The sequence below is a fragment of the Erpetoichthys calabaricus genome, chromosome 15, assembly GCF_900747795.2.
Source record: "Erpetoichthys calabaricus chromosome 15, fErpCal1.3, whole genome shotgun sequence".
Lineage (NCBI taxonomy): Eukaryota > Metazoa > Chordata > Cladistia > Polypteriformes > Polypteridae > Erpetoichthys > Erpetoichthys calabaricus.
Window position 1 is genome coordinate 53,042,724 of NC_041408.2, and position 21,974 is coordinate 53,064,697.

General features: G+C 37.2%; 1 protein-coding gene across 1 annotated transcript in view; it reads left to right on the plus strand.

Annotated features, from left to right (window-relative positions):
• Nucleotides 1–21,974, plus strand: part of LOC114666077 (lysosomal-trafficking regulator-like) — a 125,588-nt gene that overhangs the window by 22,765 nt on the left and 80,849 nt on the right. The window contains exons 3-10 of the mRNA XM_028820815.2: nucleotides 4,370–4,446; nucleotides 6,424–6,612; nucleotides 8,377–8,522; nucleotides 8,794–8,890; nucleotides 9,477–9,538; nucleotides 11,893–11,948; nucleotides 15,025–15,177; nucleotides 17,162–17,406. Coding sequence (XP_028676648.1) covers nucleotides 4,370–4,446; nucleotides 6,424–6,612; nucleotides 8,377–8,522; nucleotides 8,794–8,890; nucleotides 9,477–9,538; nucleotides 11,893–11,948; nucleotides 15,025–15,177; nucleotides 17,162–17,406 — 1,025 coding nt within the window. The remainder of the gene's footprint in view (nucleotides 1–4,369; nucleotides 4,447–6,423; nucleotides 6,613–8,376; nucleotides 8,523–8,793; nucleotides 8,891–9,476; nucleotides 9,539–11,892; nucleotides 11,949–15,024; nucleotides 15,178–17,161; nucleotides 17,407–21,974) is intronic.

A 21,974-nucleotide genomic window follows, 5' to 3' on the forward strand; every position in this document is an offset into this window, starting at 1 on the left:
GGGCTCTGCATCGGTCTGTTGTGGTGAAAAAGGAGCTGAGCCATAAGGCAAAGCTCTCAATTTACCAGTCGATCTATGTTCCTACCCTCACCTATGGTCATGAGCTATGGGTAGTGACTGAAAGAACGAGATCGCAAATACAAGCGGCTAGTATTGAGTTTACTCCGCAGGGTATCTGGGCTCTCCCTTAAAGATAGGGTGAGAAGCTCAATCATTCAGGAGGGGGTCAGAGTAGAGCCGCTGCTCCTCCGCATCGAGAGGAGTCAGATGAGGTGGCTCGGGCGTCTGATCAGGATGCCTCCTGGACGCCTCCCTGGTGAGGTGTTCCGGGCACGTCCAACTGGGAGGATGCCCTGGGGAAGACCCAGGACACGCTGGAGGGACTATGTCACCCGGCTGGCCTGGAAACGCCTTGGGATTCTCCCGGAAGAGCTAGAAGAAGTGGCCGGGGAGAGGGAAGTCTGGGCATCTCTTCTCAAGCTGCTGCCCCCGCAACCCGACCTCGGATAAGCGGAAGAGGATGGATGGATGCACTGATGTTGGACGAGAAGGCATTGCTCGTAATCTCTGTTCCAGTTCCTTCCAATGGTGTTCGATGGGGTTGAGGTTAGGGCTCTGTGCAGGCCAGTCAAGCTGTTCCACACCGAACTCATCCAACCATTTCTTTATGGACCTTGCTTTGTGTAGTCATGCAGCAATAGAAAAAAACATTCCTCATACTGTTTCCACAAAGTTGGAAGCATAGTGTTGTCCTAAATGTCTTTGCTGAAGCATTGAGATTGCGCTCCATTGGAAGTAAGTGGCCTAGCTTAAACCCTGAAAAACAGCCCCACACCATTATCCCTCTTCAACCAAACTTCACAGTCATCACAGTGCAGCCAGTATCCGCCAACCAAGACTCGCTTATCTGACTGTCAAACAGAGAAGCATGATTTGTCAGTCTATAGAACATGTTTTCACTGCTCCACAATTCAGTGAGGGTGTGCTTTAAACCACTCCATCCGACACTTGGCTTTGGACTTGGTAATGTGAGGCTTTCATGCAGCTGCTCAGCCATGGAAACTCATTCCAAACCCATTTTTGTGCTTGTATTCATGCCAGTGAAAGTTTGGAACTCTTCAGCTATGGAATCACGTTAGCAGTCGTTGGCCTGCTCTTTGACTTTATATGGTCTTCTGCTTCATGGCTGAGCTGCTGTTGTTCCTAAACGCTTCCATTTTCCAATAATACCACTTACAATTGACCGTGGAATATCCAGCAGGGATGAAATTTCACGAGCCGTCTTATTACAAAGGTTGCATCCTATCACTGTACCACACTTGAAGTCACTGAGCTCTTTAGAACGACCTTTTGTTTCACAAATGTTTTTGTAAATGAAGACTGCATGGCTGGGTGCTTCATTTTATACACCTGTGGCAATGGGTCTGACTGAAACACCCAAATTCAATAATTAAGAGGTGTGTTCCAATGATTTTGTCCATATAGTATATATAGTATTATAATTATTGTATACACACCAAGCTCATATGTTTGTAATAAATTGTATAGGGCTAAATTTCTGCAAACACCAACTCCAGAGTAATTTCTGCTTTTTTATTAAATTAATGTGTAATTCATATCACAATCTATTGCTCTCAGGGTCATTCCATGTCAAATAAACCCATTTTCCAGAAATCCCACAAATTTCAGTCTCAAAAAATTCAGTTCAGCCAATTTTGTGAGGGGCGAGGGGTGTCAAATTTGACAGTTTTATTTTTTTCATCAATTTCACAAGACAGTATCTCGAGAACTAATCTACCTAGCAGGCTCAGATTTTGCGTACTGGTACCTTTTTAGGTATAGTATGGAACAAAATCAAAATGTTTGGTCCAGATGACACCACTTGGTAAGAGTAGACCTTCAAAAATGAAAAAAAAATATTTTGAGTCTTTGGCTTTATCATATTTAAGCTTTCAGAAACCATACATCTAACTGATACAGCCTGCTGAAATTTTTCCCGTGTCTGTATACCTACACAGAACTTTTCAAAAAGTTGTAAACAAACAAAAAACTGCATCAGGGTTTGACCAGCAGACCACTCAAATGTGAAAAAATAATTTTGGGTCTAATTTTCACACCAGCTTAATGCTCTCTGGGAATATCCAGACATTTTTAAAATTATTTTTCCTGTATCCTACATGGCCCCTTCTTTCTCAAATCTTTTCTTATTTGAAGTTTTAATCTTTATTTTCCATTATAAACATGTTCTTCATCACTAACTTGGATATAGGATTAATGGGAAAAAATAAATCACCAAAGGCGCATTAATCACATCAATTTATCATTAAATATAATATTAGGTATAATGAAATGTTAACATCTTGGTATTGCAGCAGCAGAAATGTGAACCATTTCATTTCTATTTCAATCGAAGTGCAGAATGTATGGCATCTTAGTCTTTGAGATCAAGATGGTACTGCCTCCCATTGACTGTTGTAGGTGCACTAAGCAGTGCAATGACACACTGTGATGGCACCTAACAAATAGTGTCTATAGGTAGCCAATGGAAAGACTACGCAGGGTAATTTGGATGCATGAAACATATCAGGATGTCTGATTCCACTTCACTCGTCACGAATCACACCAATCCAACTTTTTTCATCCTACATGCACTCAATAATAGCCTCCATTAGGACATTGGTCTCATGTCATGTAAAGGACTCATCTGAACCATCAGGAGTGTGATCGTGAGAGGGCAGGATCTCGGCTGCTACTTCAGTGGTGAATATTTGAGATAGTCAATTGACTGTCTTCACCAGACACCCGGCCTACTCTGGGTTTGCCATCATCTGTAGGGATGTAACAGTGGTATTCTCGAGTACCAGGTGCTCTTTTGGCTATGGAGAATCACATTCTCTGTTTAGCAACATGAGTTAGGACATCATCATTTGATATGAAAAAAAGATTTACATTTTTGATAACTTACTGATTGAAAGAAAGCTCAATGATTACCTTTACTGAAACATGGCACATCCAGCCTATGTTTAGGATGGAAAATAAATATGAAAGATTTGCATAAGAAATGTAAGGTTTGTGTTTTGAGAAAGAAGGGACAATGTAGAATAAATGAAAAATATTTAGGGTGCTCTGAAAATTAAATCCAGAATGTTGTTTTTTTTTTTTTGGATTTGAGTGGTCTGCAGTTCAACCCTGATACAGTTACTTTTCTGTTTATTGCTTTTTCAGAAAGCCTATATAGCTTCTTGAATAAGGAAAAAAATATCAAAAGTCAATTTTGGTTACCTGCGGTGGGTTGGCACCCTGCCCGGGATTGGTTCCTGCCTTGTGCCCTGTGTTGGCTGGGATTGGCTCCAGCAGACCCCCGTGACCCTGTGTTCGGATTCAGCGGGTTGGAAAATGGATGGATGGATGTTCAATTTTGGTTACAAGTTTGTGCTTCTGAGGTCTGAATATAGCAAAGCCAAAAACTCTAATTTTGGTTAATTTCTAGAGGCTGCTTTGACCATGCAGGGTCATTTGAACCAAATGTTTTATTTTTGTCACATACTATACCAATTAATGTACCAGCGTGCAAAGTCTGAGCCTGCTCAGTGGTTTAGAGCTTGAGCTAAGGACTTGTGATATTTGATGAAAAAGTGAGGCTGGATAAGATCAACTATGTCTCCAAGTCTGAGTGGAAACAGATCTGGTGTTTAGGCTGACACTATGCAGTCTGATTAACATTATCTTTTAAGGCCACCACAGATCTAAAATGTGAGTGTGAGTGGTTTAAAAAAGGCTAAATCTTAGTTGGTTTCAGGGCTAAATAGTTCATCAATCCATACATTTTCTAACATGTTTATCCAATTCAGGGTCATTGGGGAAACTAGTGCTTATTCCAGCAATATTAGTCATTAAGGTGGTAACCATGGTCATGGTGCCAGTCCCACAACAGACATAGTCATGCACATTGTCACATTAAATGAAAGCAGAGTAGTCTATGCAGATATTGCCCAAACCAGGATTCACGCTCATGATTTGGAGTATATGGGACAGCACTAAAATAGTAATGTGAAATGTTTTTTTCTAATAACTTAAGAAAGCAACATGTATTTTGAAAGACGTTGTGTTTATGTAGTGCTCAGATAGATGTATCTTTGGTTTTAAATATGTAAAACATTATTTTCTAGTAAAGTACATCCTATAACAAGGTTTCTTTCATTTGTTTGCCAAACAAAAAAAAAACAAAACATTTGGATCTATGTACAGTTATACTGCACTTATAAAAATACCATTTATTTGTATGTGCAATGCATTAATTAATAAAATCTAGATTATATTATGTTGTCATTAAATTAAATAAAACTTGAATATTTTAATGATCTTTTAGGAGCAAAAGAAGTTTGAGTCCGAGGGAAAAATGAACAAAGCGGCCTGGGAGAAGAAAATAAAAAACAGTCAGCAAAGGTATCAACCATTCCTAAAAATTTCAGCCTAAACAAGGAAGTTGTTGGTTTTCAATGAGATTATTACTTATCAATGAGCTACATATGAAACAGACATATCCTGAATAAGAGATGATTATTATTGAAGTAGAAATGTTTTCATGAAGTGAAATTTTTACCTCAGTTGTTTTGAACTTTTTCTTTATTTCTAACATAATCGATTATAATTAAAGCACTGTTTCACCACAGAAAAATATTTTGTTTAATTGAAAATAAGCAGAGATCAATATTATAATAAGTTATCAACCAAAATATTTTTCTGAAATGACTATAGTCCATAAACCTGTCTAATTTCTTTTCAATATTCGGGAACAAATTGTAAACTTACTTCATTAATTTGATTTGATTATTACACTGACTAGAAATTGGTAAATCAAAAGCAAAGCATTACTCAAATCTAACAGAAAAGAAGAGACAAAAGATGAAGGAAATTGCCAGAATGAGTAATATAGCTAACCTGATTTAAGATTATACATTTCAGAAGCTTAACATCAGTAAAAATTTGTTTTCTTAGTTTCAGTGTACCGTGCATAATTTTGAATAGACCATAAAATTAAAAGAAAATTCTATATACAACTTATGATTTTATAGTGAATATTAAATAATTAAATGCCTTCACTGCATCTGCAGTAGTAGCAGAAGTGTTCCGTTAAACACTTAGACTATACAGTAAACTATATATAGACTACACAGTATATGTATCATTGTTTGTCCTGCGTACTACCTGTGCAGTTAGTTTCCTTTTTACTTGAAACAGAATGTCAGAACATAAGAATAAATGTATCTACTCAAAAGAAAGCATATTTCATACATGAATAAGGAAATTATTACAGAGGAGAACCTTTATTACATCAGCACTTATAAACCATATGATCAAGTTCATTATTTGTCATTTTAGCTAACATTGGTCTGCCTGTTAGCTAGCTTAATTAACAAATCCATTAACCCTTATTTAAAAGATGAACCATCACACACCATGAACATATATCACAAGCTTCCTAAGCACTCCTAGACAAGAGCCTGTCTTAGTGGCCTGTCTGTGAATGGGCTTCTTAGTTTCTTCTGCTATATTGGGTGGTTGACAGAAGGGGATCATAGGTGGATTAGGAAAACAAATTTCCTCTGGAATGATCTTTCTGTAAAATGAGTAAATTTTATGTAATGACTTGTGCAGGAGAGAGAATGAATGTTTGTGTAGATGGGCATTATAAATGGGATGTAGGTTTCATTCCGGGACTTTGGTTTGGGTGAATGTTGTGAGATCTGCTCCTCCTTGCTTTAAGTATCAATCCACAATGTGGGAAAGATATCCTCTGTCAAAGAGCAAACTCCTCCTTCTGACTACTTCATTATGGAAGTGAACTTCATTGCTGCAAGGGCCACACAGTCTTAGGAGTGGTGAAAAAGAAATAGTTTTTGCTGTACTAGAAATGAAAGTAGCAATAGAAAAGATAATTATGCACATCATTTGCCTTCTAATAAACAAAAGTTCTACATGCTAGAACCTTCATTCAGAGACTTTTGTCATTAAATGTTAAAGGTTATTGTAAATCAACTGTAAACCTCAGATATGTATGGAAACTGATACAAAGCTTATTGAATTCCTGAAGCTGATTTCTTAGGGAGAAGGTAGCTTCAACATAATCATTTAATATACAGGCCCTTTTTATGCAGGTCACGCACTAAGCCTAGGCAGGAAAAAACAAAGTACAATCATATTTAATATATCAGAATATTACATATTCTGCCAGTGCAAAAGTTTTATTTTGAAATGCAAAACATGTTCAGCCATCTACATACTGTAGGTGAATCAGGAGATCCCTTTCAAGAAGTACATTCAATCAAACACCTTAATTAATATGAAGGATGGATATGTTGTCCTTAATTTTTTAATTTAATAAATTATGCTTGTCTTTAATTTGTAAATGTTTTTCATCAGTCTCATTCAAAGGTTAGACAGCAAGTCTAAAGACATTTCAAAGATAGCTGCGGACATCACTCAGAATGTGTCCTTGAGACAAGGAATGGAGAGAAAGAAGGTCATCCAGCACATCAGAGGAATGTACAAAATAGATCTTAGTGCTAGCCGATACTGGCAGGAATTAGTCCAGCAGTTAACTCATGATCGGTAAGTGTGCTGTGTGTTTTTGTAATAATGAATGGTAATAAAATATTATGTTGGTGGAACAGTATTGTGACTGCAGTTTATGCCAGTGATTCCCAGCCACCTTCACAATGGCAATTTGGTCAGCCATTATGCTGGAGTTGAGGCAAGTGATCAGGGCTCCATGGAAGATCGCGCAATCAACATTTGAGGGATGAATCGGTTTCCTTCTAAATAGCTGAGGGGTAATGGGGATCGAGAGAAGTCACCCTATGTATCCAGAAGGCACAAGTGTTTGGGCATGAGGAGGACTGGAGAAGGTGGATTGAAGAGTCGAGGCAAATGCGCCAGCGGCATTAATTGTCGCTAAAGCTGTAGGCAGAACGGACCACAGTTGCTGACGTGTCTGCCAACTGCGAGACATAAAACTGGGTGAGTAAGGAGGACAACTGAAGGCAGACATACTGGGCTGATGGAGAGAGGGAGATAGAGGATGGAGGTGAAACGGGTGAGAGGCAACACTGTGACTGGCAGGAGGTTGGATGCTGTGGCTGAAGGAAAAGAAGATAGAGGTGCAGCACGGATGCCTTGTGTCAAGGATTTTAGAAAGGAGACAATATTTATTGGATTATTTATTTATTTTATTTATTAAGGGAGAATTGTGCTGCACTGTTTACTTGGGACACTGTTTATTTAGTTTGTTTTAATAAAAGCACCTACACTTGTACACCCATCCATTGCTGACTGTGTGTGTACCCTTGGTTACATTATCGATGGTGTGGATTCAGGAAGCTTCCAATATGGTTTTGGGGTAGTGGAGCCAACCCGCTCGGTCACAGGCTCACTCACTTGCTGGTCTGACTCGAACGTCTTCGAGATGTGAAGGGTTGGAGAAGTTTAGCCAGGTCTGACGACACGTTTATAGGTATTCCTATGGTTAAAGTCCTTTCCGTTGTATATGAAGAGTACAGATTGTGTGTTCCCCTGATATGAACCCATGAAATGTTTGCACTATGCCTATTCTTGTAACAACAAATTAGGGGACCTTTTCAATCTCTATATTACTGCTTCTAAAAATGTTTTGTGTAAAGGTTAATGTGCTCTAAAGGAGTTATTTTACTTGGATGCATAACTGTATTTATTCGAACTAACTCATCATTTTTGTTTTTGGTCACTTGCTAAACACATCATTATTTTAGAAGAGAGAGATTGTAGAGTTTCATAGATAAGGTTTAACATTTCTTCTAGAGTCTAATAATGTTATTCGCTTTGAAAGTTGCTGTATGAAATAAATTGCTGATTCTTATCAAAATGATTTCAGTATAGGTTAGGAGAACTATGGCAATGATGTTAGGCAGAAGGGAATATCCTCATGAATGGCGCATCATCCTATTACAGGCCATTCAAGTTTACACACCCATTCTAATTCAAGCTAGGCCAACATCTCACTAGTAAAGCTAACACATGCATTCTAATATGAAGTAAAGATGTCAATAACTAGAGAAAACTTAATACACACACAAAAAGAATGCACACAGAAGTTTTTTTGTCTCTTCTCCTGCAGCTTTACCCTTTGCCATATAATACCTCCTATTTGTGTAAAGTAATTTTTTACTCTTCTCCACACCATGGTACTGGGAAAAATTTGAGAGTTGGGTCTTTTTACATATTTCTTATTAAATATTTAACATCTATCAAATTAAAATATTTGTTTTTAAAAAACAATTTTCTTTCTTTTCAGCATTGACTCTATTTCTCTAACTGTCAATAAAATATTTGGTGTTTCAGAGCAGTTTGGTACAATCCATCATCTTATCCCACGTCTTGGCAGCTAGATCCCACCGAGGGACCAAACAGAGAAAGAAGGCGGCTGCAGAGGTGTTACTTAACTATTCCAAATAAATACTTGCTCAAAGATCGACAGAAGCCTGAAGGTAAGGTTTTACTTAATTCCATTAATCACTATAGGCCTTCTTATGACATCTAATTGAAGGTCATTTCTGCACTTCGGCAATAAAAATTGTTCAGGTGTGAGGAAATCACGTTTGCCAGAATTGAGCTGCTGTCCAAGTTAATCTAGTAGATGCAATCACAATGGAACACCCTTAGTCAAATGCCATCAACCTCTGAAACATCCATGCTGAACTGCGTCATATGGTTAGCCATATTGTATCAACATATCCATTTTTATTTGTTTTCTTTTAGAACCGTTCAAGCCACCATTGTCATACCTCTTTGAAGATAAAACACATTCCTATTTTTCTTCAACCGTAAAGGATAAAGCTACAAGTGAGCATATAAGGTAAGCAGTGTGTTTTTACTATGTATATGAACCATATCTTAAAAAGCATGTTACTGCAGGAGGTTGAGTTTATATTTCAAAGACAAAAAATTTACAGCCAAACTAAATGCTGTGTAGGCTTTGTGTGGAGGTTTTCATGACATGAATGAATTTCCCATTTCAAGAGCATGTGTTGCTGCTGTTATGAGTGTCTTCTGCATTTGAAATAGCACATTCAGAAAACTAGTGGATGAATTGACTTATACACCTTAGGTGTGCATTCTTCCTTACCTATATTCACAAGTGTAGGCTTGTGGACAGGATGCCAGTCCCTTGCATAGTACATTTACATGCCCACAGTCACACCAGACCAGTTTTTAGATATTTAATCTAAATGCATGTCTTTGGGGTGTCAGAGTCAACCAGACTATGCAGAGAAGTTAGGCATCTACATGGAGAGAATGTTTAAACTCACAAAATGTTGAAGCATGCAGTTTAACCAAATTCTATGTGGCATATCACAGTGCCTCTCATTTTGCCACCATACAGCCTGATATTTTGTAATTCATATTTTAATTAGTAAAAGAATTGATTTGTATTTCCTCAGGTTCACACGGAGGTGTATAAATGTAGCTCCCTCAAGAGAGACTCCTGGCGAGCTTCTGCTGGGTAAACATTCATATTTATTGTTCTTGCTAATTATTATGTTCCTGTGTTTTACTTTCCTCTTTTTCCTTTTTGACAAGTTTTAAAGGGTCAAATTCACAATGAGGTAAAGCACTTATAAATGCTGTGAGGTGCATGAAAAAAGTAGCATGCAAATTATTTAGTATGCCATGATATCACCTTCATGACAATCACACCTGTTTTGATAACTGCCATGTCAACTAATGATGGCAGCTTTACATACAGTCTACTATGTCTGCAGAGTCATAGTCTCTGGGGTAAAGGATAGAAGGTTTTCTTGGTTTAAGTGCTTTGTGCACAAACCCAGAAATATGGCACTTTTTCACCAGTTGCTAAACTGTGTGATTCAAAGTTGCACTTGCAACAGGATGATGCTGTCTAGGGGTTTTCTCATTGCAGGACCTTTGTTTTCAGGAACCAATGAGTTTCTGTACGATGTACTGTATGACCTGGGCCATTTATTATTCTTGGCCACTTTTGTGTGTTGATTTCCAAGTGCACAGTCCCAAAATGCAAAATATGTGACGTGCAAGAAAGAGTAATGCGATACAAAGTGTGGCATGATCTGGAGATCAGAGGGAGAAACACCCTACCCCACCCTCACTTCTTATTGCTTCTAAAGCAATTGTGACTTCAACAGGGGAGGTTATTGGTTTGATGGGGTGCATGGCGCAGTGTCCCAGGAAGGCAAATATATGATGCAAAGTGTGGTGTTCCATTTTTATTAATAACTCCCCTAAGTCCAAACTACTAATAAATTTGAAAGTGCTTATAGTCAACCAGTCAGTACAATATATCGCAGAGTCCCAACCACAGTGCTTCCTCATTGAACAAAAAGTGCATACCCTGGAGTAGGAGCTAGAAAAAGTACCAGAAACCACCTACCAGGATCTATAAATGGCCCAAGTTCCTATGGTGTAGGGATACTACAAATGTCCTTGGTTCCTGAAAAATGTTCATGTTCTGGGAAAGTGCCTTATGAATCCCCATATGTGTTAGCCTAAAACCTAAATGAATATTCAGCTACATTATTGGCACTTCTCTCTTTTTGCCTCAGTGCCTTTCGCTGTCCTCATTGCCCCAGCTCACCCATCTGGTGTACTCAATCAGGAGCTGAGACGCCACATGCATGGTCAACCACTAAAAACAGCTTGCACCCCAACCACCTCTTCTTGTCACCGCTAGGGTGTCCCAGGCCCAGCTCCACTGTTCCACCTCCTTCTCACTTGGCAGCCCTTTGAATATTCAGAAAGGGCAACCCTAACCCATAAGTGCTATCTGCTCACTCCCCGTGAGGCCAGCTACTGACCACCATGCTTCTCGTCCTGTGTACTGGATCTTTCGCCAGATCTCCCCTCAATGCCACTTCTTTCTTGACTTATCCTCCTTCCTTTTTCAGATCCCCTTCAGGCCCTCCTCAAGCTCTCTTCAGTGGGTGTAGGTGCTTTAATTACAAACCCCAAAGCATAAATGAGTAAACCATCTTAACCAAGTGAGCCTACATGTGAATGGATGACCAACCAATTTCCCCATCAGTATGCTGGGACTTTTGGGCTATGCTGCTACACGTGCTGTTTTTAACTAAAAAGTTGTGAACAGGCACAGATCCATAACATCCCCAAGCTCCTCCTTTCCCTAATTGCCATGTCTACCTCAGCATTTAACCCCATGTTTTCTTGTGTCTCAGTGATCCCTTTGTCCAACCACAGATCTCTTCTGTTGTTTTCAACCAAATATTCTTTATTGCTTCCCACTTGCCATTTATACCTGATGATTCTGAAACCTCATCTTGTATCCATTGTTTCACTAAACTTTCTTCTTACACTCTCCTTCAATTTTCAGACTTTCAGCCTTTGTACATACCACTTCTTGTTTTTCTTCATATGTCTGGCTAACAGATCTATAACCAAGTGATGTGATAAAAAAATTTGAGACAAAAGACAAACTAATTGTTGTTCAGCTGAATTTGGCCTTACTCCAGCTGGACTGTTTCTTTTGAAAGATTGGAATGGTCTTTGTCCCAATAACAGTATGTGAAGATGAATAGGAAGTACTTTTTTTCCCGAAATGGGTGGACTTGAAGCTTTAAAAATGTAAAAGTTTGTCTTACTTAAGTACACTCAAAAATTAAAGTTTTAAAAATGATGCAGGATCTTAAGTTACCATCATTTTAGTTTTTGATCAGTACTGACAGTAAATGTCAGTAAAGCATCTTTCATTTCAGATGTTATACTACTGTTTACAAAAGATATTCTGGTAATGTTTTTCCTATAGTAATACTGATGTGGGTTTCCTTTCATTTGTTACACTCTTATCACTTCTGGTTCTCTGCACAGGTAAATCTGGGATGTACTTTGTGGAAGACAATGCTACTGATACATATGACAACCCAGTAAGCTTTACATTAAATTCTTTTCATTGGAACAGTGCTACAAATTGTAAACATAATAAGGGATGACACAAGGTCCACAATAAGTCTGAAGCCAATGAATTAAAATATAAATGCATTTTATTATCTTCTTCAGTGTAAAATTAAGTTGTACATTTTTAAACTCTTAATATTCAGTGTTGTATCCTGCATTTGTGTTAAGCCATATTGTATAATTTCTCTTTGGTCATAACACTGACTCAAAGACTACAGTACTTGAACTGAAGTATGGTTATTAACCTTCCAGTACACCAGGGAGAGAAATAAAATTAGGAATGGAACAGTCAAAAAAAAAAAAAAAAAATGAATTGCAATACCTAATGATGTTGCATATACTTTCTATTTAAATTGTTGTGCTTTTTTTTGTTTTTTGTTGCAACTTCTTTCCTATGCTCCTTATATTTCAATCTATTTCTTTGTGTACCATTGATACTTTGGCTGTGTAGATTAATTAATTATTGATTGTTCCATTTTACAAACAAGGTTTAAAACATAAATAATGTTTTTTTTAATTAAAAAGGGCACAAGTGATAGCTAAATTGTATCATCGGGAGTCATATAATTTTCCCTAATTTACAAATTATTTGCTTTAATACTAAAACATAATAATAATATAAAATAAGCATAATATACCAACATTAAATATGCAATTTAAGAAATCCTACGGCTGTAAAGTGTATGCCGAACAGTTCAGCAATCAGACAGACCTCTAGTTTTAGAATAATTTGATTCCTCATTTTTGAGGATTTATAAAGGACAAATAGGTGAGTCCAAAAACTTTCCTAATGGCAGTCCACTGCGCTTAATAAATAAATGATAATAATAATAATAAATACATTTTATTTATATAGCACCATTCCCATGCTCAAGGCACTTCAGAATTTAAGAAAGAATGGCAAGGTATACAGTATATAGCATTGTACTAAACCAGATAAATAAATAAAGAAGAGTAAGATAATAAATTCAGAGAAAAAGCCTAACAGACAATATATTTGATGGTCTAGCACACACACACAGGTTACATGAGCATCTTGACACAGAGGTAAACTGAAAGAAGGGTAGTAAAGTCAGGTAGAGCTAAAAACCTTCCTGAACAGATGAGTTTTGAGTTGTTTTTTAAAAGAATTCATGGTGTCAGCTGACCTGATTAATTTCGGTAGGTCATTGCAGAGTCTGGGCGCTATACAGCTGAAGGCCCTGTCACCCATGGAGTGTAGATTAATGTGGGGTACAACAAGATTGCCAGAATCAGAGGACCTTAGTGGGCAGACAGGCACATAGTGATGGAGAAGGTCACTGATGTAGTTTGGCGCAAGGTTGTTTAAGGCTTTGTAGGTTATTGGTGGAATTTTGTATTCAATTCTGTAAGACACAGGGAGCCAGTGGAGGCGAAGCAGGATGGGTATTATGTGCTTGCTGCTGCTGTTTCGTGTAAGGACTCTTGCAGCTGAGTTTTGAATAAGCTGGAGCTGTGATATAAGATTAGAAGGGGCACCTGCCACTAGGGAATTAAAATAATCGATGCAGGATGTGATGAAAGCATGGACAAGTTTCTCAGCATTAGAAAAGGAGAGGAAGGAACAAACACAGGATATGTTACAGAGGTGAAAGTAAGAAAGTTTCTTAATGTGATTTATGTGGGCGGAATAAGAAAGGGAGGAATCAAAAATGACACCAAGTAGAGGCAGGTCTGATGAGATCACCACCAAGATTGACTGGGAGGAGCTCATTTTATTAAGTTGCATTTTAGTCCCAATTTGCAGGAGTTCAGTTTTGTTGCAATTTAATTTTAAAGAGTTCTGCTCCATCCAGGTTTTAATGTCATTGAGGCAAGTTGTGAGCTAAGAAAGCTCTGATGAAGTTCCGCTTTTAACATTGAAATAGAGTTGAGTATCATCTGCATAAAAATGATAGGGGGAAAGAAAAATGTATGTATTATACAAATATGTATCTGCGTCAAGACAAGGACGAAATAAAGGTGGAAGAGAACGTAAAGGACACACTTGCTATAAAGGACACAGCAGTAAAACAAAAGTAAATCTACAGATTTGTACTTGGAGAAAATAAATAAAGAAGGACATTTAAGTGTGCTTCCGTGAAGCCTTGTACATTGTACCCTGGGATTTGGAAGACACTGGTGAAGTGTGCTCTGGTCTGGACACAGGAGAGAATTTGTTACTAAAGCAAAGTACATCTGTTACACCACTATTTTTCCGTGAGCCACGGTTGATTAGCAACTCATCTTGATATGAAATGCACGCTGAAGATGGTTTTTGAGAAAACTAACAATATTTGCGGGCTGTATGTAATGTAACATTTTTTAAATACTGATGATGCAGGCTGTATTAAAAAAGACATAAGGAGGACTTGAGTTTGAAACCCCAGTCCTACAGTCAAGGACAATTGCATAAACTAGCATGGCCACCATGCAGCAGTGTTGTGTTGTGCCTACCACTGTCTTTGCAACACAAAAATCCTGGATAAACTTAAAGACACAGTCTCTTAAGTACTACTTCTGGGCCACCTACTTGCTTCTGTGGCTTTCTACTGCCATCTTGCAGAATGGTTGGTCAGATTATTGTAAACTCACAGTTACAGTTATGCATGAACCCTCCACAGCTCTGATGGTACACCCCAATTTACAACTCTACACAATGAGGAGCTCCAAGGTTCATGGGGACCCTTAAACCTGTACCTCTTTTAACTTTGTTTTTCTACTCATGCCCCTACTCAGGCTAGATAATGGGAATCATTAAGGTACTGAGAGATTTATTGAAATACCCTATTTACTAATGGGTATATATGTAACTCTCTTAAAGTTTGACTTTATATTGATTAACTTTCTTTAGATAGTAAAATATACATGACATTAGATTATGTTCCTTACATAAGACTATTGACATCACCTGTTTAAACACTGTTCTTATTGCTGATATTGCTTTATATTTGAGACACATTGTGTTTTATATTAGAAGATTTTACATGTTGTTAACAGTTCTTTGGGAATATCTTTCAGAACATATATGTTTGTTTTTTTAAGAGCCCTAGTGGTGAAACGGAGCCAGCGTCATTCTCCTGGACCTACGAAGAAATCAAAGAAGTTCATAAACGATGGTGGCAGCTCCGGGACAATGCAGTAGAGATATTCCTAACTAATGGGAGGACGTTGCTGTTGGCTTTTGATAACATCAAGGCAAGAAAGAGTATAGATGTCATGATGATAATAAGAGTCTCAAATAAAATAACGATGTGTATAAGTGCTATATGAGTAGGTGTTATCATTAAATATACCATTCTTGTAACATATAAAGTTTCTATTATAATAGTAACAATTCAGAACATGTAATATATTATACTGCTTTATGTCTTCCTACAAGTGTCCAATTCAGTTAAAATCTGTTGACATGAATAGACAATATTTATTTAACCTTTATAAACTTTTGTACTGTTCAGATCATTAATTAATCACTCATCGTATCATGATGACAGTGCTTTCGTATTGGAGGTTTCCATTGTCATGATTGTAGAAACTTTTCACTGTCAGATGAAATGATCAGAATTTCTCAGTATTTATGTATATTTAACTTGACTTTGTAAGAGAATCAGTAGACTTAAACTGTACCAGGAAAACTGACCATGGGAAGTAGGTCTATGGGTTTGTAGATAACTCTTGGTTTGTACCATACATGTACACAGGTTCCGACAGGGCACTTTTTCAACTGCGTGGTTTTTTTTTTTTTTTTTTTTTCAAACCAAAAAAAGTAGGTTATTTGGTATAATAATGGATGTTCGTAGTGAAGTTCCACACATAGTATGTCTGTTAAGTTTTTGATTGTCAATTTCTGTTGAATCAATGTACTGACATAAAGAGTCAAGGATTTAGTGGTGTCATCAATAGTTGCTCCACTGACGATTTCTTAGCTTCTGACATTGATGCCAGCGCCACCTTACCCACTATTTCTTACACAACACCAAAGTTAGGAAGTCTTTAAGCTCTTCCAAAACATACCTTAACAATTAGCACTTATTCAGAGCCTCTGAGATTGTTTTTGTTTGGGTCATTGCACACAAGAAAATGAGCATCAATGTCTGCCAAGCATTTTTTTAATTGATCTTAAGCATAATAAAATGTTTTCTTGCTTAATTCGGTCAGTAACCATATCTATGTTGAGGTACCTGCTTGCAATCTGTACTTTCTTTGTTTTATGAGTTATATATGTCACTTTATCGCCTGTTTTTTTTTCAGTAATTTGAGATTTCTATTAAAATAGATAGAAAGCTGGTGCCAGCAGGATTCTTTTTTTTTTTTTTTAAAAGTCCCCTACTAATGCCAAGTGCTGAAATGTGGAAACAGTATTACAGGAGTTGCCATCTTTGTGGTAACCCTTCAAATCAAAGTTATGTGACTTGCCATTAAAGATTCAATTTCACTGCTTGAAAGAAGGTTATGTTCCCCTTAGTTAACTGGCTAAATGTCTGGCTTATATTCTCAATTTAGGTGTTTGAAAATGTAGCAGGCTCATTAACGCCTGACCTCTCAAAGTCTTCTGTGTTATAGAAACTATGTTTAAAAAATCACTCCTGTATTACTCAAGTTTGTTTTGTTTTATTGTTGTTGTGAGCCATTGATGTAAATTTTCTGAAGAGAGTTTGAGTTTCTGGAGGGCAATGTAAAACTAATATTGTTTGATGATAGCCCTTTACATTAGAGTTGATCTTGTCTTCCTTTAAACATTTTTTTTAAATCTCTATATTTAATTATTTTCTGTAGTGACTAAACAGTTGTTCCCACATTATTTATAGCTTTAGGCAAAGTAAAGCTGGTGAAGGACAGACTGTGAAACAACTGTATTCAGCACTCAAGCTGATACCATCTGCTTTCCATCAGTAGGGCTGCCAATTTAGTATTTAATTTCTTCACACATTTAACTTAGTTATGTTAGGTTTGTGCATAATGATTAAAATGAGTCCAAGATTAAGCTTTTCTTTTTATTATATAATAATCTTGATTTTTTGCTTTAATTAACAATTTAAATTTTTCTCAACTCTTATCGGTAGCAGAATTAAACACAGTAATTGAAACCAGGCAGTTAAGCTTTAAAGTTGTGTACAATGTCTTTATACTTTTTATCTATTTTTTTTTTGTTTTTTAAGAAATATAACATCCTTTTTTTTAGGCACGAGATGATGTGTATCACAACATTCTAACATCTAATTTGCCAAATCTCCTTGAATATGGAAATATAACTGCTCTTACACATTTGTGGTGCTCAGCACAGATCACCAACTTCGAGTATTTGACTCATCTGAACAAGCATGCAGGGCGCTCTTTCAATGATCTCATGCAGTACCCTGTGTTCCCATTTATACTCCGTGACTATACAAATGAGACCTTGGATCTAAGTGAACCCAGTATTTACAGGTATAATATTTCTAAGCTGTTTTAAATGTTATGTTCAACAGGTTTCTAATTGCAATTAAAATGTTAAGAAAGTATAATATGCCTTAATTACATTTATTGAATTTAAGAAGACAATCAAGTAAGATGTTTCTTTTTAATTGATCATAGAAGATGTACAGGTGCTGGTCATAAAATTAGAATATCATGACAAAGTTGATTTATTTCAGTAATTCTATTCAAAAAGTGAAACTTGTATATTAGATTCATTCATTACACACAGACTGATGTTTAATCAAATGTTTATTTCTTTTAATTTTGATGATTATAACTGACAACTAATGAAAGTCCCAAATTCAATATCTCAGAAAATTAGAATATTGTGAAAAGGTTCAATATTGAAGACACCTGGTGCCACACTCTAATCAGCTAATTAACTCAAAACACCTGCAAAAGCCTTTAAATGGTCTCTCAGTCTAGTTCTGTAGGCTACACAATCATGGGGAAGACTGCTGACTTGACAGTTGTCCAAAAGATGACTATTGACACCTTGCACAAGGAGGACCAGACACAAAAGGTCATTGCTAAAGAGGCTGGCTGTTCACAGAGCTCTGTGTCCAAGCACATTAATAGAGAGGCGAAGGGAAGGACAAGATGTGCTAGAAAAAAGTGTACAAGCAATAGGGATAACCGCACCCTGGAGAGGATTGTGAAACAAAACCCATTCAAAAATGTGGGGGAGATTCACAAAGAGTGGACTGCAGCTGGAGTCAGTGCTTCAAGAACCACCACGCACAGACGTATGCAAGACATGGGTTTCAGCTGTCGCATTCCTTGTGTCAAGCCACTCTTGAACAAGAGACAGTGTCAGAAGCATCTCGCCTTTGGACTGCTGCTGAGTGGTCCAAAGTTATGTTCTCTGATGAAAGTAAATTTTGCATTTCCTTTGGAAATCAAGGTCCCAGAGTCTGGAGGAAGAGAGGAGAGGCACAGAATCCACGTTGCTTGAGGTCCAGTGTAAAGTTTCCACAGTCAGTGATGGTTTGGGGTGCCATGTCATCTGCTGGTGTTGGTCCATTGTGTTTTCTGAGGCCCAAGGTCAACGCAACCATCTACCAGGAAGTTTTAGAGCACTTCATGCTTCTTGCTGCTGACGAACTTTATGGAGATGCAGATTTCATTTTCCAACAGGACCTGGCACCTGCACACAGTGCCAAAGCTACCAATACCTGGTTTAAGGACCATGGTATTCCTGTTCTTGATTGGCCAGCAAACTCGCCTGACCTTAACCCCATAAAAAATCTATGGGGTATTGTGAAGAGGAAGATGCAATACGCCAAACCCAACAATTCAGAAGAGCTGAAGGCCACTATCAGAGCAACATGGGCTCTCATAACACCTGAGCAGTGCCACAGACTGATCAACTCCATGCCACGCCACATTGCTGCAGTAATCCAGGCCAAAGGAGCCCCAACTAAATATTGAGTGCTGTACATGCTCATACTTTTCATGTTCATACCTTTCAGTTGGCCAACGTTTCTAAAAATCCTTTTTTTGCATTGGTCTTAATTGATATTCTAATTTTCCGAGATACTGAATTTGGGACTTTCATTAGTTATCAGTTATAATCATCAACATTAAAAGAAATAAACATTTGAAATACATCAGTCTGTGTGTAATGAATGAATCTAATATACAAGTTTCACTTTTTGAATGGAATTACTGAAATAAATCAACTTAGTCATGATATTCTAATTTTATGACCAGCGCCTGTATACCTTAAGACGTACTACTTAAACATCAAAGATAAAGAGCAGTCTCTGAGTCCTTCACCGTCATGCAAAATTCATATCTAAACCGCTTACCATTCAAGTGCTGCATTCAGTTGTTTTTATTTTTTTTCCTATATCCGGGTAATGAAAACCTGGTGAGCAAGTGCTTGATTATATGTAAACTTCCATCTGTGTAATGTCTAATTTTTAATTTTAAATCTTAATGATTTTGTTATATTAAAATACAGATTTGAGTTAGAAAAGGCAGCTGGAAGCCTTTCTAATGTGTTTAAGTGACCCTGAAGATTTTATGTTTAGAACACATTTGGGATTAAGTAAGTCTGTCTAGGTCAGCATATAATAGAATGTATGCTGATCTGTGAAAATTCAGGTTCAATTCTACATTCATAAATGATACTTGAAAAAGGAATATGTGTAATTGAGAGTTAGCATAAAAACCAGCAATCAATGTAGTGGCGGAATTTGACACCTCATGCATTTCATAACTCTAGAATCCTATATAATTCTGCAAGGCAGCAAATAAATACAAACTTTTTATTTTTAAGCTAATTAAATTGTCTACTAGTGCTAAATGTGTCCTATACTTCATAACTTTAGCAACTTCTTTAGTATCAAAAAGCTTTTAGACAAACTAAAATGAAAAGTAGAAGAAATAGAATCCTGGTAAAATAATTGAACATAACTGAAAATTATTGACAAGTGTGGAACATTCATGGAATATTTGCAAAAAATGCAGCATTTTCTCCACATGTAGTGTTTTCTTTGCTCAAATTTGTTAAATAAAAGATAAAGTTTTGAATTTTAATGCTGAATCTAAATGAAATCACTGTATTTCTGCCAATGGTGTTTATAAGGTATTGAATGATATATAGATTGTTTTACAGTTTGCAACCACTCTTCTTTGTTATAATATCTCTGTATTCTTTTAAGCTAAGTATTGTAGATTATTCTGCCTCCTTAGTGGTACATTAAGTACATATGACACTTTAAACAAGTTGTTTTTCAGCGATTACTAGAAGGTTCCTCTGACTGATATGGCTGATGTTTTCCAGTTCTAAAAGTTTCATAATGAGGCCCCTATTCCTTTTTGTAACTTAACTCTTTGTTTAGTTTGATTGCTGTTGTCTATTCTGTCTATTAGCCACCTAATAGTCAGCTGTTCACTTTTATTGTAAATGCAGACATATCCTTCAGTTATAGCATGTAGAACGTTTTTCACTCTCATCTTGATTCTTATTCATTTTAAATATGTTACTTGTTAAGATTTGTATTTTTTTAAATAGCAGCCCCCAGTTACAGTTGTGCTTGAAAGTTTGTGAACCCTTTCGAATTTTGTATATTTCTGCATAAATACGACCTAAAACATCATCAGATTCTCACTCAAGTCCTAAAAGTAGATAAAGAGAAACCAGTTAAACAAATGACACAAAAATATTATACTTGGTCATTTATTTATTGAGGAAAATGATCGAATATTACATATTTGTGAGTGGCAAAAATATGTGAACCTCTAAGATTAGCAGTTAGTTTGAAGTTGAAATTAGAGTCAGGTGTTTTCAATGGGATTACAATCAGGTGTGAGCGGGCACCCTGTGTTATTTAAAGATCAGGGATCTATCAAAGTCTGCTCTTCACAACACATGTTTGTGGAAGTGTATCATGGCACGAACAAAGGAGATTTCTGAGGACATCAGAAAAAGAGTTGTTGATGCACATCAGGCTGGAAAAGGTTACAAAACCATCTCTAAAGAGTTTGGACTCCACCAATCCACAGTCAGACAGATTGTGTACAAATGGAGGACATTCAAGACCATTGTTACCCTCCCCAGGAGTGGTCGACCAACAAAGATCACTCCAAGAGCAAGGCGTGTAATAGTCAGCGACCCCAGGGTACCTTCTAAGCAACTGAAGGCCTCTCTCACATTGGCTAATGTTCATGTTCATGAGTCCACCATCAGGAGAACACTGAACAACAATGGTGTGCATGGCAGGGTTGGAAGGAGAAAGCCTCTGCTCTCCAAAAAAAACATTGCTGCTCGTCTGCAGTTTACTAAAGATCACGTGGACAAACCAGAAGGCTATTGGAAGAATGTTTTGTGGACGGATGAGACCAAAATAGAACTTTTTGGTTTAAATGAAAGCGTTATGTTTGGAGAAAGGAAAACCCTGCATTCCAGCATAAGAACCTTATCCCATCTGTGAAACATGGTGGTGGTAGTATGGTTTGGGCCTGTTTTGCTGTATCTGGGCCAGGACGGCTTGCCTTCATTGATGGAACAATGAATTCTGAATTATATCAGAGAATTCTAAAGGAAAATGTCAGGACATCTGTCCATGAACTGAATCTCAAGAGAAGGTGGGTCATGCAGCAAGACAACAACCCTAAGCACACAAGTCGTTCTACCAAAGAATGGTTAATGAAGAATAAAGTTAATGTTTTGGAATGGCAAAGTCAAAGTCCTGACCTTAACCCAATCGAAATGTTGTGGAAGGACCTGAAGCGAGTAGTTAATGTGAGGAAACCCACCAACATCCCAGAGTTAACGCTGTTCTGTACGAAGGAATGGGCTAAAATTCCTCCAAGTTGGTGTGCAGGACTGATCAACAGTTAACGGAAACGTTTAGTTGCAGTTATTGCTGCAAAGGGGGGTCACACCAGATACTGAAAGCAAAGGTTCACATACTTTTGCCACTCACAAATATGTAACATTCGATCATTTTCCTTAATAAATAAATGACCAAGTATAATATTTTTGTCTCATTTGTTTAACTGGTTTCTCTTTATCTACTTTTAGGACT